Below are 15479 nucleotides of genomic sequence, written 5' to 3'. Positions count from 1 at the left end.
GCTTATACATTGGGAAAAGAAACCCTAGGGCGACTAACAATGAATCCCTAAAACCCACGGGTTAAAACAAAACAAATCCAAAACAAACTAGAAAACTGGAAATTTTGAGAAATAGTAAATCATAATTTTGAGGCCCGAAACAATTCCGAAAGCCCGAAAAAGCCCACACATCGTGGCAAAGCGATGAGTTATGTTCCTGGTGTTGTTCCATTTCCGAAAAGTTATAGCAATCATGATTCGGACACCAAACGCCAAATTTGCAGCAAACCGAGTTTTCCTTTTTTACAATCGAGCTGTTCTTCGATCATTGTCGCCATTTGTTCTACATCAAATCATTTAGGGTGTTCTATCTTTTTTCTTTTGTTAATGGGCGGTCCCGTTCCCCTGGTCAGCTGCTGACCAGGGATTTTGTGCTCAACTACCGTCCGATTGCAGCTGACCAGGGATTTTGTGCTCAACTACCGTCCGATTTCAATCGGACGGTTGACATGTATCATCTCTGAAAAATTTAAATACATGTCAACCGTCCGATTGAAATCGGAAGGTAGTTGAGCACAAAATCCCTGGTCAACTGCTGACCAGGGGAACATCTCTGGTTAACGGGTTGTGAATCCACCAATATTATCTCTTAAAAGCCCATAAAAGCAAGCATCAAACCATTGGGTCTACCTCCCTAAAATCTGATACCTGTAACTTCCCAATCAGTTCTCTGATGTGATACTCCTCAGAGCTCTACATTATATGGATGAGGAAGAGCCGCGGCGGTTAATCCGAAATCTTGAGCCACATCGAATTCAACTCACAAAGCCATTTAGGCTTGTTCTTGTCTTGATGAGGTGTAGTGGATCCACCAACATTTGAAGAGAAGCGCTTAATAACCATTGGTCTACCTGATGTCGAAAACAACTAGAAATGTTCGGTCTATCTGATTAAGTCCAGATGAGACCGGGGGCTGCTCTACGCCTCTACTTGTTGGATGAGGAAGAGCCACCATGCTACTGCCTTTACTCTACAGAAGATATTAGGTTCTTACTTTCAGTGTAACGTAAATGTTTGATTATGTGATACACATCGATAAGTGACAACACCGCGCACCAAAGGTCTCAAAAAAAAAAAAAAAATGGTTGAGTTCTTATTTGATACTCAAGAAGTCAAGATCCACACGAGTTTTACATTCAATTAAGTTTCATTGCCTACACTACCAAAACTAACCCTTAGAAGTATCTTCTCCTGCATGAATATTGAATAGAGAGACGAGTAATGTCCCATGTAAAGATTGAGGGTAGTTTTGAAGTTAGGTATCCATAGCAACTCCCAAATGATATACTCAACTGCTGCAATGAATAGTTAGAAAATGCATCGAGATGTTTGCGAGTAAAATGTGAGGAAGAAAGTACGCAGAACACAAAAAAAAGTCTTGGATTTGGTTTGGAAAAACAGAGTAACTAATTTCAATCTTCTTAACCCAAACTGACCATCAGGAAAACTATGCTGTAATCTAAACTTGTAACTGGCCTAGTTGCGAAGTGTTGGCAAATTCATGGCGAGATGTATAAAATTCATTAGCAACCGTGAAAGCTTGGTAAGATCTTCAGTTTAATAGAATCAATACCGACATCATAGCTATTCATCTTTTGTTGATGTAACTAGACTGATCGGAGTGAGAAGAAGAAGAGGAATTTGTCATCACCATTTGCAAACTCATAATCTATCTGTTTTAGTGGAGAGAAAAAAGGCCCCAGTTTTTTTAGTGTGTTCGGGAAGCCTCGATTGACCGTAGCCGTGGAACCCAGATAATTGTCTTCGTTGTTTCACAGTATCAGGTGCATCATCGATCAAGCTCTCAGATACCAAGGTTGGGCTGATAACAAGTTGTAAAAGGTTTGGTTTGGTTTACAGAGTTTCTGGGGAATATTTGATATACAATTTGGGATCTTCAATTATGGATTTGATCTAGTATTTCGGATTTTGATCGTAAGATTTCGGAGCAAGGTTTGGGTTTGTTTCGGAAGAGGTTACTGCTAGAATTTTGATCGAGTTTGGGAGGAAGCTTTCAATAGGTGTATGTGTTTGATTTTTTTTTCTTTTTCTTTTCTTTCAGTTGTCGAAAATTGTGGTTTTCAGTGAGTTTTTTGTGTTTGAATTTTGTGTATTTGTATATTAAAATGTGAATGACGGTGATTTCGGTTTAAGATTTGGTTTGAATGGAGATGAGAGTGATGATGGTTTTGTTATCGAAGTTGATTGAACCAGAAAAGGGTAGCTGCCAATAGTAGAGGTTATTGAACTGTTTTTCTGAATGACTGGTTTAATTTTGTTTATATGTGGTTTCTGGAATTGTATTGCCCAAGTTTTTTTTTTTCTATGTTATTTTTGTTAAAGAAAAAAGTGAATGGTATATTTTTACCGTAGAATTAAGGGTTAGAATGATGCAACTGTAAAAATAAGAAAGAAGAAGAAGAAAGTAGCGGGGTTTTCAGAAATAAATCCTTAATCGAATCAAATGAGAGACAGATGGTGAGGTATATTTCCTAAAATTTTAAGTCTCTATATGCCTGAAATCTGTCCTTTCACAGTTTTATTTATTGTTTCTTTCTTGTTGTATGTAATTGTTTGAATGTTTTTTAACTTGAATTGTATCTTCACAACATAGGATAATCATTTTGATTTAATCAGAGAAGAGAGAAGCAGGGTAGGAATCAATGATATCTTTTATGAGAGTCATGAGCACATGAGTGCGAGAATAGATTTAGTTACTTATATGTATTGGCTGCTCCATATCCTTCCTAATATCAAAGTGAAAATAATTAAGATTAATGTTTACTTTGTCATTCAATACCAGTTGTTCTCTCTGCTGAATTAGGATTAATGTGTACTTTGTCATTCAATATTAATGTCAGTATCAGAAATTGTTTTCTCAAGTCAAGCATATTGAGATAGGTCTTTCTCCTGTTGCGCAATATTGTGCTATTTGTGGTTAAAATATTTATAAGCTCTAATGTGCTGCTTTTGTCTTAGGTTGCTGATAACCTGCTTGATCAAGCTACTAGCAGTTTAGAAATTTTCATACTTTGTTCTCACTTCTCAGACCCTTAGAAGCAAGGTAGTTCTCCGTTTACTTATTGGTAACCACCTTTTTCCTTATGTTACCAGTGATATATAAGATTAAATGTTATTTTTGTTTTGTGATCAATCTCAATGCTTATCAACTCTCAGTTTCTCCACATTTAGTTCCACACTTATGTTTTCATTCATAGGTATTTTTGAAGATGTTAATCATTTTATACCAAGTTTATATCTCGAATAATACTGTTTCTCATTGTGTATCCATCTTTACAGTTTGGCAATCATAAGAAACTGTGTGACATTCTTATTCCAATGGCAATGCGAATGTGAATGGAAATCAAAATGGAGTGAATGGAGAAGACCATCAAATACTAAATAACTGCTAGAAGAGCTACTGGTACGAGGAATAAATCGAAGAAAACTTAAGATGCAGCTTTCCTCTTAAGAGGTATCGTTACTCCTATATACATTTTCAATAGAATTAGTTACATCAGTTCAGTAATGTTGGCTTATTAATTACACAAACTCATCAATATGCACTTCTTTAAATGGCATGGTCAATATGCAGCAGCTAAATCAATGGCTGTGGGACATTATGGATGAGTTTGTGTACCAGTTTCAGAGCTTCTGTCAGTATAGGGCTAAGATGAAGAACAAGACTGAGCAGGAGACTACTTTTCTCAGACAGTTTGATCAAGTAAGTGATTTTTTTTTTGGGGTAATATTTTGAATTGCAGATACACTTAGCAGTGAAATTTAGAAACAAAATTTCTTAATGAACTCATTTCTATTGTAATGGTTCTTTATGTATTTTGTAAATATACCTGCATTCATATATTTAGTTGTCTTTTTATATGTTTTTTGAAGTTGGTGACTTGGTTACTTATTGTTAATTAATCTACTGTTTCCATTTTAAATTAACTTTTGATTTATAACAGAACTATATAATTAAGAACCTATGCCATTGAAGAAAACTTAAGATGCAGCTTTCCTCTTAACTATAATATAAATGAGTTCTTCAATTAACAACTAACCAACTGATGTTATTTTTGTCAGTTGAAATTGGAATTGTCAATGGACCCTAATATTGCTATGTTGTAATGGAAATAAAACCTCTTTTTAGCAGAAGTGAATGGTACAACTATCAATTTTTTTGTAGGTCTTACTATAGTTTCTTCTTAACTGTTAGATCTTGAAGAAAAAGATTGATCTATTTGAGCTCCGGTGATATGGCTATTGCATGTTTAGAGCTCTAGCATGCTTGCATAAACAGGTACTATCTGACTACAGTTGCAATATATCAATTGAATTCTCATGTAGTCTTTGTAGAATCTGCTTTAATTTTTAATCTGTGATTGCAGGGTGTGGTGCACAGAGATGTTAAGCCCGGAAACTTCCTCTTCTCTCAGAAGCTAAGCAAAGGTTACCTGATTAATTTCAACCTTGCCATGGTTAGGATCTTGATCTTGATAGTGCTGCCCTCTGCATATGAGATTTTTTTTTTTCTTTTCATCTGATCGTGTACAATTTCTATTTTTTGTTTCATAGGATTTACAGCAAAAGTGGTCTATAAAAATTTGATGGTTTCTGAAGTAGTTGTTTTGGGAACTAGGATGTTGGATTATGTTAGTTATATAGGCAGTAAACTTAACTTCACCACTTAACGATCAATCAAATGCATAAATTTACTGTCATGTGTATTGATCAACGTTAAGTTATGGATGTCTTATTTAATTTTTGTTCATTTGAGTCATTATATTTGATTGTTTGGTATCTGAGTTCTCAAAGTTGATATCTGAGTTCTCAAAGTTTATGCATTTGATTGATCATGGGTAGGTTTGGCAAACGGCTTCTCTGTGCCATTTGGTTCACACAGCAGCTCTTCTTGCTGCGCCCCTCACAAAAAACCCCAATATTGTGAGTTCAAAGTTGAAATCTTTATTGATTCTTAGCTACCTTTTTTGGTTGTTTAGCATTTCAGAAGCATATTTTTATAGCTCCTGTCTTTCTTGCTGCTATAAAGTAAATTCAAGTAATGATAGAAAAGGTCTGAGACTCTTTTTAACATTTTGGAGGTGTAAAATTGAGCAGTCTTTGCTTTTGTAAGTACAAATGTTTTATGCAATGCAGATCAGGCACAGTTCATACTTTGTTATGTTGGTGAATATTAGGTAGTCTACTGGTCTTCGCTAATTCTGTCATTGTTTTTTCATTTTGGAGGCCTTTTAACTACTGGTATACTCGCATTCTCGGGGACGTTTTAAATTGCAAGACCTGGTATAGATAGTCTACTGGTCTTCGCTAAATTGCAAGATCAGGTGTGAGTTCTTTCTTTTGTTGGATGTTATTGATAACTATAGTTGTTTTGGTTTTTCATTATTCAAAAGATTGAAACTTTTTTTTTTTTTTGAATTCATTTACTTATGAGCTGTGGCTTTTGATATTCTGAAACAACAATAGCTGAGGGTACTGATATATGCGTGATCTGTCAATTGTTAGTCTATGGTTGGTGAATGGATTTTGGCAAGCAATGCATTACTACAGTTGGTGATTGCTTTTGTTTTTTTTGGGTTTTAGATGATATGCATTTCATTTTTCAAGGGAAAATAGCGTTGATTTAGGAGGTTAACCAATTTGGTCTTTGGGGATAACTCCTCTGACCAAGTCATTTTGGTCTGTTATGATGCATTAGCTGATACACTTGATATACTAAATCCAATTTTGAGAGGATCATAGATCATTTTGCATTGCAGCTCCTCATGCTTCATCAAACTTCCATTCTTTCTATTCATGTGGCTATTTAGTATCACTCTTTTTTTTTTCTCTCTCCTTGCCTTTCCTTTTTATCTAACAGTTATAACTATTGACAGGTAGCAAGGTGAAAAGCTTACCTGCTGTGTGTCGACGTTTCCGCGTTGTTCCCCATGCGCGTGGTAAGGCTTAGGTTTTTTCCATTCTTGCCTCTGCACTTTCACATTTTTAGTTTTATCAAAGTTTGTTTTTTATCTCTGCTACTATTTGATATATATGTTTGCTGTGTGCCACATTCACGTGTGGCCTGTGAATCAGTGCATATATATTTACTAACTAATATAATTTTGTGTATTGGTTGCAGGTGAGTGTTCTTGGAACTTCTGGACTGTACATGTCAGGATCATATGTTGAGCAAAGACCTTAGACACAGAGTTTCAGATGATTCTACTGTAAGTGGAATATTTCCTGTGTTTCCTAATCATGTTTGTAATTGAAATCAGGCCGACTGAACTCTCCCAGAAACCTTGATATTTAGGTTTAGGTTTTGATGGCAGTTAATAAGAGCATGTTTGTGTTGCTGATCTGTGAATGAAATAATGCAATCATGCTACTGCTTTTCTGATATGTTTTTTGATTTGATCAGTTTCTTTTGCTTCTGTAGAAAACAGGGAAGGGTAGGAGACTTGGAGAGGGGGGGGTTGGCTATTTGAAACATTTTTACCTAAACACTTGGTGATATAATTCTGCTCTGCTTTTCAAGACATTCTGCTGCATATATCAACAGAGGTAAAAGGGTTTCTCTTAATGTAATTTGATTTTTTTTTTTTGTGAATTTCTCTTTATGAAACAACATGATAGTAAATGGTCAAATTTATGGCCTCAAACACGATACACTGAAAGCATGAGACTGTTTTCTGTTCGGTTACTTAATTTTCAGATTTGTTTCCTCTGCTTAGGTAAATTCATAGTTTAACATATAACATTGTTTGGTTTCTTGGTAAATAAGAAAGAATACAGAAAATAGCATGCAATGTCTTTTGTCACTGAGTTTCCTACCTTGAATGCTCTATTTTTTGTTTTATATTACTGATCAACAGCAGTCTAATGTCAGTGATGATGGAATAGCTGAACACATTAAAGAAGCAAATATTCAAAATCACACAGCTAAGAAGGATATCCTCTGATCCTATTTCTAATGTTGTATGGCTTTTATATTTCAATGATCAAAGGCTCCATATCTCCGTATCTTATACTGTTATAGATAATGTTTATCGGCAGTTGCTGAATAGAAAGAAACAGAGGAAGAGAAAAAAAAAATAGAATAGGATTAAAAAAAAAAAAAAAAACCACAAGTAAATAGAAGCCGTGTTTAACTGACATAAAAGCATACGACTCCTCATTAGCATGATGTAGCAGCACAAAGTCATGTTAAATATGCAAGCCGACAGAGCATTTCTGTACTATATATCCAGACTTTATTAGCCTTTTATTATGAGCCATTCATGTATATGGAAGAGTACTAGTGTTTGATTCCCTTCCCTTTATATAAAGGCTCAAATCTGAGGTTTATAACATGAGAATTCAATTGATTTCTAAGTTAGGCAGGAAATGGTGTAATCAATTCATGCATGCTCTGTTTGTCCCAACCTCATTTCCTCCCTCTTTACCTTACTCTTATGTTTCATGTGTTGCTGCTATTGTTTGTTCAAATTCTATATTATATCCCATGTACAGTTTTATTCACTCTCTCTCCTCTTATTATGTAATGTTTCAGTGACAGCCCATCGCATCTCATCAACGCAGAAGATGCATCAACAGCAGACGAACCAACTGATAAAACATTAGAAGAACTCATGTGAAGTAATTGGTTTGAACTAAAAAAGTAAGACATTTTGGTGACAAAACTAATCACATTTGAATTTGTATACAAGGAACAATACCAGCTTTTGTAATATGTAAAAAAAAAAACATCTTCAAATGACGTTTCTTAGTTTATGATTGTTACTCTACATCTTCCTTCAATGCCCTAAACCCTAAAGCCCTAAACTTAACATCAAGAGATTCATGCTCACTCTCTCTTCACAATCTCCAACTCTCAGCTGCAACACAGTTCAAGCACGAATCATCTTAGCTGCAACTCTCTTCACAAGGATTTAGTCTTGATGTTTTTTCTTGTATTTCTGTATTCATCTTAGAATGCATAAAAATTCATTACAAAAAGCTTAAGGCACGATTCATCGATCAAATTAAGAGACTAGCTATTCGACAGCATTGCTCTTCCTGATCCTCTTCTTTATGTCAGAAAGCTACATCACAAGATCAGGAGTTGGTGAACTCATCCTTTCAACACAGTCCTCATGTGGAAGCTATGGTAGTAATAATTCTCATTTCATGTCTATTTTCGTATTCTTCTTCAGTATCATCCAACTATGAATCTTGATACTTAATCTTCATAATAGTTATGTTCTGATTCCTTACAAAGCTTTCATCTTAAACTGAAATTCTTGATGTTTGATTCCAGAGTCCCCCTTCTTTCTTAAAGAACGACCTGGACGTTTTGAATACATTGAAAAAGGACTCAAAGGAAATGGACATATGGTTATCCTGATTGCTGACAGAGCAGGACTTTTTGAATACATCAGTGCTACCTTCCCATTATGTTCAATTTGTAATTATTGATTCTACTAAAGAATTCGTGTAATTCAAAAGTTATACCAACCAATTCATAACCTAAACAACTTCCACAAGTTCATGTCTGTAAAATTCAACAAAAACAATTCGTCCCTATGATCATACAGCAATAATTCCCGCAGCAAAGTGCGGGCAAATCCGCACTAGAGAAGAGGTTATCATTATCTAATCAGTCATAATATACAAAAGCTTTTCTGCAAGTACACTACAGATGCAAAGCCAGTTAAGGGAGGTAAGACTCCCAATGCTTTGAAGTGTTCCTTTGGTGAAATTCACCATGTACTGTGACTTGTTCAAAATCAAGTGAAGATTTCCTTCTTGAGACATGCACGAAATCCTGGAGACCAAAGAGAGTTGAGAAAAATAGTAAGGTATAAAGGAGTTCCTTTAGTCCAAGCAAAAGATATAGAAACAAGAAATGCAGATCCAGGATTTATGTCCTAGAGTGATATACAATTGGCGAAGTGGACAATCCATGGAAAGTAGTGGATGACCAAGACTTTCAAATTTGGACGAACCAAAATAATATATGAAATCAACTTCAGATTACTGAAAGTGTTGCACAGGAATTCGACTTTTGGTCAAGGAGTGGAAGGTGAACCAATAATTGGGAAATGATTCCAGGAGGACAAATTTTTACGACTCTCAAAAATCTATATAATAAAATCAAACAGTCAAACAAGTAACTCCCATGAATCCTAGGTTTACAGAGATGAAGTTGACGTGATTTAAAGCAAGACAGTCAAACATGCAAGTCCCATGAATCCTAGTTCTCTATAGATGAAGTTGATAAAATTTAAAGCAAGACATGTGGAAGGCTAAAGGAGAAAATCCACAAATTGGTTGTTTGGCTAAGCTAGACGCAATTCTTATATGTACTGAATACTTAAAGCAATTCAAGTATTCAACTAAAGAAAATGACCTCGTTAACTCTTATACATATAATAGTGCAAATGACACACCATATCCAGAAATCCAAAACATGAACTCCTAAGAAGAGTAGAGAAAAGAGAAGAAGAGACATCAATGATACAAACAAGTTCTAAATATAAAAACTTAGTCTTCTAACTTGAAATCATCGACATAACTAAGAAAGCCAATTTCATAACATCCAACAAACAGGAAGTTTTGAGTTGCAAGTAACAGACAATAGCTGTCAGATTCAGGGTGATCATTCGCGTCACACAAGTATATCCAACTTCATATTCAATTCCAAGATTTATAATCAAAGTAACGACATATACATAAATTGGCCAGGAAAGTAATTGATATGAAAACAGAGAAAGTAAGCTGCAATTACCTACCACATAACACAAGGCACTCCTTCTGTTAACTGTGACACTTGTCCTTGTTGTGTTGTGCTATATACTCCTGGACTAGCTTAGCCTTGTGTCTAATTCCGGCACAAATCTTGTTAATCTCATCATTAACCCCTATCGGCAAAGAAACTTGCACATAATAAAACCAATCATCCAAAGTCATCTTCTCCAAATCTGGCTCCTGCCAAATCTTTCCCAAACAACCTTGTTTAACACCAAAACCATTCCCCTTTTTATCAACATTCTTAGCACCACTAACACCAAAACAGCTCCTACTACCACTTTCAACCTCATCGCCACCCACTCCAACATTACAGTCAGTGGCTGCCTGTTCATGGCCCGAATTGGACCCTTTTGCCTTCTCACTATCATTGCCACTCTCTCCCACAACAACATTATCTTTCTCACACATGAGCGGCACTTGTTGCACATTCTTCCTCTTCCTCCCCTCACCACGCCTCTTAGGTTCAATCTTCACTTGTTCACTGCAAGTCTCCGAATCCGGAACCACAGCCACTTCCTCCACCAAATCCTCACTCTTCAAAACCCCCCTCGGCCGGCCCCGGCCCCTCTTCGGCTTCTCTACCACCTCAATTTCCTCTCCCTCTCTCTCCAATTCAGAATTCTCCACAGCCGCGCCGCGCCTCGGATTCCTTCTCAACCTGTGGCCGTCGATGTGGACGGAGATCGACGTGTACTCCCCGATCTTGATCTCGTCGCCGTCGTTCAGCTCCAGCGGCGTGTCCGGCTTGAGCTTGGTGTCGTTTACGACGGTTCCGTTGGAGGAGTCGAGGTCTCGGATCATCCATTTACCAGATTCGGAGTCGGAGTGGATGATGAGGTGGTTGGTGGAAATGCCGGAGTCTTTGATGGCGAGGTTGTTGCCGCGGACGACCCGGCCGATTCGGACCTTGGATCTGGGTCGGTACTCTAGGGTTTCTCCCTCACGGGGGCCTTTGAGCACTTCGAGCTTGAGAGCTGCTAAAGGCTCCACCATCTTTTTGAATTGAAATAGGGGGGGGGGGGGTTTGTTTCTCAGTCTCAGTTTCAGAGGGAAAATTCTCATTTCGCGCATGCGTGAGCGACAAAAGGAATGAATACTGCCTCCTCCGGAAATGACCGTTCTGCCCTCCCTCCGTAGCTGCCAGATGCTGAGGTTGGGCTGATAACAAGTACAAGAAAGGTTTGGTTTACAGAGTTTGTGTGCTAGATTAGATTAGATTTGATTTACAATTTGGGGTTTTGAATTATGGATTTGACGTGGGATTTCCGATTTGGAGAAACTACACCCACCTCCTTGACCAAACTCTAAAACACAAAAAACTCCACTACATTTGTTTTTAGACACTTAAGGACATTTTGTCTTTAGCAAGTTTCACTTTCTCTTCAAGTTTTTATCTTTCCTTTCAGTAAAAAGAAAATTGACGGAGCGTAGTGGGCCCATGCTTTTGAATTTGTTTGTTTAACCATATTACAGGTACAAATCTATCCTCCATACTCGAAGGTAAACAGTTATTTTTACTATTCATAATTTCTATCGTTGACAGACTAGAGTTACTTGCTATTTGTAAGAATACTAGCAAAGAATTAAAAACAGAGAAAGAAAAGTTGAGAAAACTGAAACTCTTTAGAGAAAATCTCAACAGAAATACACCCAACTACTGGGATATTATTTATAGACTCCAAACTAGAATATATAAGCTAGAGGAAGATATTGATAATCTCTTATATGTTCTAGAAATAGAACAAAAACCTCTAGATTATTTGAGCATTGGTTAGATCCGCATTCACTGGTATCAGAGCTTGTAAAATAGCTCAAAGGAGAACCCCTCCTTAATGGGGACAATGTCAGAATTGTTATTAGAGAAAATAAATTCTCTACTAAAAACTTCTGATGAGAAATATCAGAAGATGTTACTAGAAATATCTAGATGTCAAACTCATCTAGAAAAATTACCTGCTATAATCCACCAATTAGAAAGATTGGAAAACAAACTGGATTATATCAAAGAACTTCCAAAAGTGGAAGAAGAAAAGCTGACAGTTGTCAGTAGAAAAGTCAATGAACAGCAAAAAACGCTGGATATCATGAAAAATATACTGAAGGACAAGAAAGGGCCTACAGTAAAAAAGAAAACTAATGGATTCAAACCGTTAGAAAAACCAGACACAAATCGTATTCCAAATATGATTTTTCTGGAACCATCTACTAGTCAGACTAGTATCCGGTATGAAAATCCGGAAAAAAGAGAAATGAAGATGTTAAGCATCTTTGGGAAAAAGAAGGGAGTACAGCTCCTAAATGCTGAAGAATTCGAATTCAACGAAATCGAACAAGAGGTAAAAAATTCCTCAATCCCAAAGTTAGATTTTAAACAAATCTACAAAAGGGGAAAGTTTGATTTAATGGATAGCCATTATTTTAAACTTCTGGAAATTACAACTCCAGCTACAGCAGGAGGAGAGACTGATCTTCTATTAATCACTCCTTCAGAAGTTGCTAGAGCTCAAGCAAAAAAATATCAATTTATGCATATTGGAGCAGTCCAAGTAGGCATAAATCTGCTTGCACGTGAAGGCATAAACTGTTCGGTCCTATGTGTCCTACAGGACAACAGGTTAACAGACTTCCAAGCTAGTCTGTTGGGAACACTCGAAGCATCCTTATGCGACCAAGTAGCATATTTCAACTGCTTCCCCAACTTCACCACCAGCTTGAAAGATGCAGCTCATTGTCTCAGACTGAGAGTCAAGACAGATGGTATATCCATGAAAGAAGATATGCAAGAACTTGCTATAGTATATAGAATATACTATAAATTGATGAGTACTATAGTAGCCCCTAAGACAAGGATAACAAATATCCCAGGTCTTACTACTGGATTCCTCACCAATCAGAAGAACCATTCACAACAAATCCACAAAGTTACTTGGAATGAAGTAACTTTTCCTCTTGAATGGAAATTATCCGGTCCAAAAAAGCAGCCGGAAAGAGCAAAAGCAAAGATCTACGAGAGTAGAAAGACTGGAGAAATTAGTCTTAATTTTGACAATCACAGAAGAAGTGATGTCTGTCCTGAGAATCTCAGGATAAACAAGAACAATCTTCTAAGAAGAAGCTACAGCACTAGAGAAGCTAGTGTCAGTGGTATAAAACCCACTATTGAAGAGCCAATTTCTGAAGAAGAATTGGAAGCTGATCTGAACAGACCAGTCCATATGTTCAGAACTAAGAAGCTCTATGATCTTTATGAAGAAGCTGGGAATTGCGAAAATCCTGAACGATTAGAAAAACTAATCGAAGAAATGAAAGAATACAAATTCAGAAAGACAAGAAAAGTCTTTCCTTATCAAGATATTGAAATGGAAGAAGGAGAAAGCTCCAGAACTTTCATTAGCAGAGAAAAAAAAGAAATAAAACTCCCATTTCAGAAAGCCCCCACGGGTAAAAAAGGATAAAGAAATTCTCAAAGATTTGTCCCAGAGGACAATCTGCCTAGAGTTCCGATCACGAACTATGGCATATGGTTAAATCTAGACAAGAGTCTAGACAAAAGAAAAACCATTGACCAATGGGTAGACAGCCTGATGATGGCTTCTGCACTCACCCTTGGCAAATTTGAAGCACCAGATCTGCAGGTGTACTATGAAACTACTCTCACTGGAGTAGCAAAAAAGTACTACCTATCTTTCAAAGAAACTGCCAGAGGAAAAGACTGGCTGGAAGAAATCAAAAATTCAAAATCTCCGTATGATTTTGCAGTACCACTGTACGATCAGTTCTGTGGAGATCTTTCAAATCTGAGTGAAAAGGCCAAAGAAACGGCAAAATCGAATATCTATGCTCTTAAAATCTGTGACATGAGATATTTCGAAGAATACTTGAATGAGTTTCAAGAGTACTACTGTACAATTGGTGAACTAGAAAATACTGATCTAGTTAATCTGTTGCACAGAAAACTCCCTGAACCATGGAGAACAGCTGTGAGAGAAAGCATAGCTGAAAAACCAATTGAAAGATTTTCAGTTGGAGGGATTGCCGACAGAATCCGGCAATTACTGAAAGAGCAATGCAAAGCCAATCTTAGAGCTAAGATGGCCAAGAAACAACTCAAAGGAGTTGAAAATTTCTGTTATGGAATATTAGATATGCCCACAAACTGGGGATGCCATGACTCCAAATTCCACAGAAAGAAGAAAAAAGAAAAATATTACTCTAAAAAATTTAAAAAGAGTAATCAGAAGAAGAATTGGAAATTCAAGAGAAGTTCCAATTACAAAAAGCAACAGGATGAAGATCCTAAAAAGAAATTCTTCAAAAAGAAGAATACTCATCAGCATAAACAGCCTAGCAAGAAAGCTTGCAGATGTTGGTTGTGTAAAGCTGAAGGACACTATGCAAATGAATGCCCGGAAAAGGGTAAAAGATCTACTAAGGCTCTCTTTGAAGAATATGAGCAAATAGTAGAGGTAGCAAACATGAAAGGCTACGAAATAGCCTATTCTGATGATGAAGATGACGACAGGTCAGTCTACTCTGCCTGGTCTGGAGAAGAAGAAAGTTCATCAGAAGAGTCTGAGATTGATTCTGAAGTAGAGTACTTCGAATCTAGACAACAGAATGTTTTGAGAATAAAAAACTGGGAAGAAAGCAAGACAGAATCCTTCATGTCTTCTTATCAGGTGAACCCTGGTACATTCGTTTGTGACTACTGCTTTTGTCACGAAAAGAATGGTCTCCCAATGTTTTGTGAAGAGTCTAAGAAGACTTATCACAAAGAATGCTTCATAGCTGAAGCGAGAAGAAAAACCAAGAATGGTCTTGTCAGCCAATTGGTTAAGCAAGAATATGAAGAGTATTTTGCCGAGCAAAAGGCAAAAGAAATTGAAACTCTTTTCCAGGAAACCATGGAACCATCTTCCTCGAAAAAGGAAGAAATCGTCGATAAAGAAAAAGTCGATGAAGATATTGAACTGGTTGAAATACCAGAAAATGTAGAACTGGTGAAACCACCAGAAACTGTTCATCTCTTAGAAAGACAAGAGGCTACTGACACATGGGATCTACTTGGCCAACCTTCTGGCAAGTATGATTATAAAGTCAGATATGATCCTCCGTCCTGGTTCAGTGATCCAGACATCAAAGAGATAATTCCTACAAACTGGGATGATAGTGAAGATAAATCACCCATGCAGGAAAATGTTTCAGAAGAATGTAAACCATTCATTCCAAAAGAGCAAGCTCAAGAAAATGAGCCTCACCAATCGAAAGTCGTCTCTACAAGTAGATACAGCAACTACATAGAGATCGGGCTCAAGTTCCCTGATCACAGGAAATATCATCTACATGCCTTTGTAGATAATGGATCAGGTTTTACTGTTGCAAAGAGATTTGCAATTCCAGATGAACTCTGGAAAGAAGATAAGAAAAAGTCTGTTACTGGTGTTACATTTGATGGAAGCCATCTCACCATGAAGAAAGTAGCAAAAAATGTTCATATCACCATTGGTGGAGGAACATTTATCATCCAGAATGTTTGGCAGTCAGAAGGCCAAGGATCTGATTTCCTGTTAGGAAATGATTTTATTCTCCAACAAAGATTTATTCAGGATGAAGAAGCGATAGGCTTCAGGAAAGGAGTACGGGTG

The 15479-nt window shown here is 36.8% G+C and overlaps 1 protein-coding gene and 1 long non-coding RNA gene across 20 annotated transcripts; one reads left to right on the top strand and one right to left on the bottom strand.

Annotated features, from left to right (window-relative positions):
- Window positions 1-669: 669 nt before the first annotated feature.
- LOC112176049 lies at window positions 670-8473 on the top strand. 18 transcript variants are annotated; one of them, XR_005804062.1, is made up of 14 exons: window positions 677-2522; window positions 3019-3103; window positions 3340-3514; window positions 3635-3763; window positions 4256-4339; window positions 4428-4517; window positions 4903-4983; window positions 5287-5384; window positions 5937-5999; window positions 6182-6269; window positions 6482-6606; window positions 7595-7702; window positions 8016-8191; window positions 8342-8473. It is a non-coding gene; the product is annotated as an uncharacterized LOC112176049 (long non-coding RNA). The 18 variants fall into 18 exon arrangements; XR_005804061.1 differs by having other exon boundaries at window positions 683-2522; window positions 8123-8191; XR_005804063.1 differs by lacking the exon at window positions 8342-8473 and having other exon boundaries at window positions 686-2522; window positions 7920-8053.
- A 110-nt stretch (window positions 8474-8583) lies between these two features.
- On the bottom strand, window positions 8584-11264 carry LOC112176047 (FHA domain-containing protein At4g14490). Of its 2 annotated transcripts, none has more exons than XM_024313863.2 (2): window positions 9812-11264; window positions 8584-8848 (listed from the first exon to the last, which is right to left on the bottom strand). In XM_024313863.2, exon 1 carries the CDS (start codon window positions 10903-10905, stop codon window positions 9841-9843), a length of 1065 nt encoding a protein of 354 aa, XP_024169631.2. In that variant the 5' UTR covers window positions 10906-11264; the 3' UTR covers window positions 8584-8848; window positions 9812-9840. The 2 variants fall into 2 exon arrangements, with proteins under 2 accessions (XP_024169631.2, XP_024169630.2); XM_024313862.2 differs by having other exon boundaries at window positions 9816-11264.
- Window positions 11265-15479: the final 4215 nt, after the last annotated feature.

Source organism: Rosa chinensis, chromosome 7, assembly GCF_002994745.2.
Source record: "Rosa chinensis cultivar Old Blush chromosome 7, RchiOBHm-V2, whole genome shotgun sequence".
Classification (NCBI taxonomy): domain Eukaryota; kingdom Viridiplantae; phylum Streptophyta; class Magnoliopsida; order Rosales; family Rosaceae; genus Rosa; species Rosa chinensis.
This window is presented reverse-complemented; position numbering and strand designations above follow the sequence as displayed.

What these genes read in the sequence shown, in the direction of transcription:
- LOC112176047 (XM_024313863.2), bottom strand. Translation starts at nt 10,905, where the DNA reads ATGCGCGAAATGAGAATTTTCCCTCTGAAACTGAGACTGAGAAACAAA.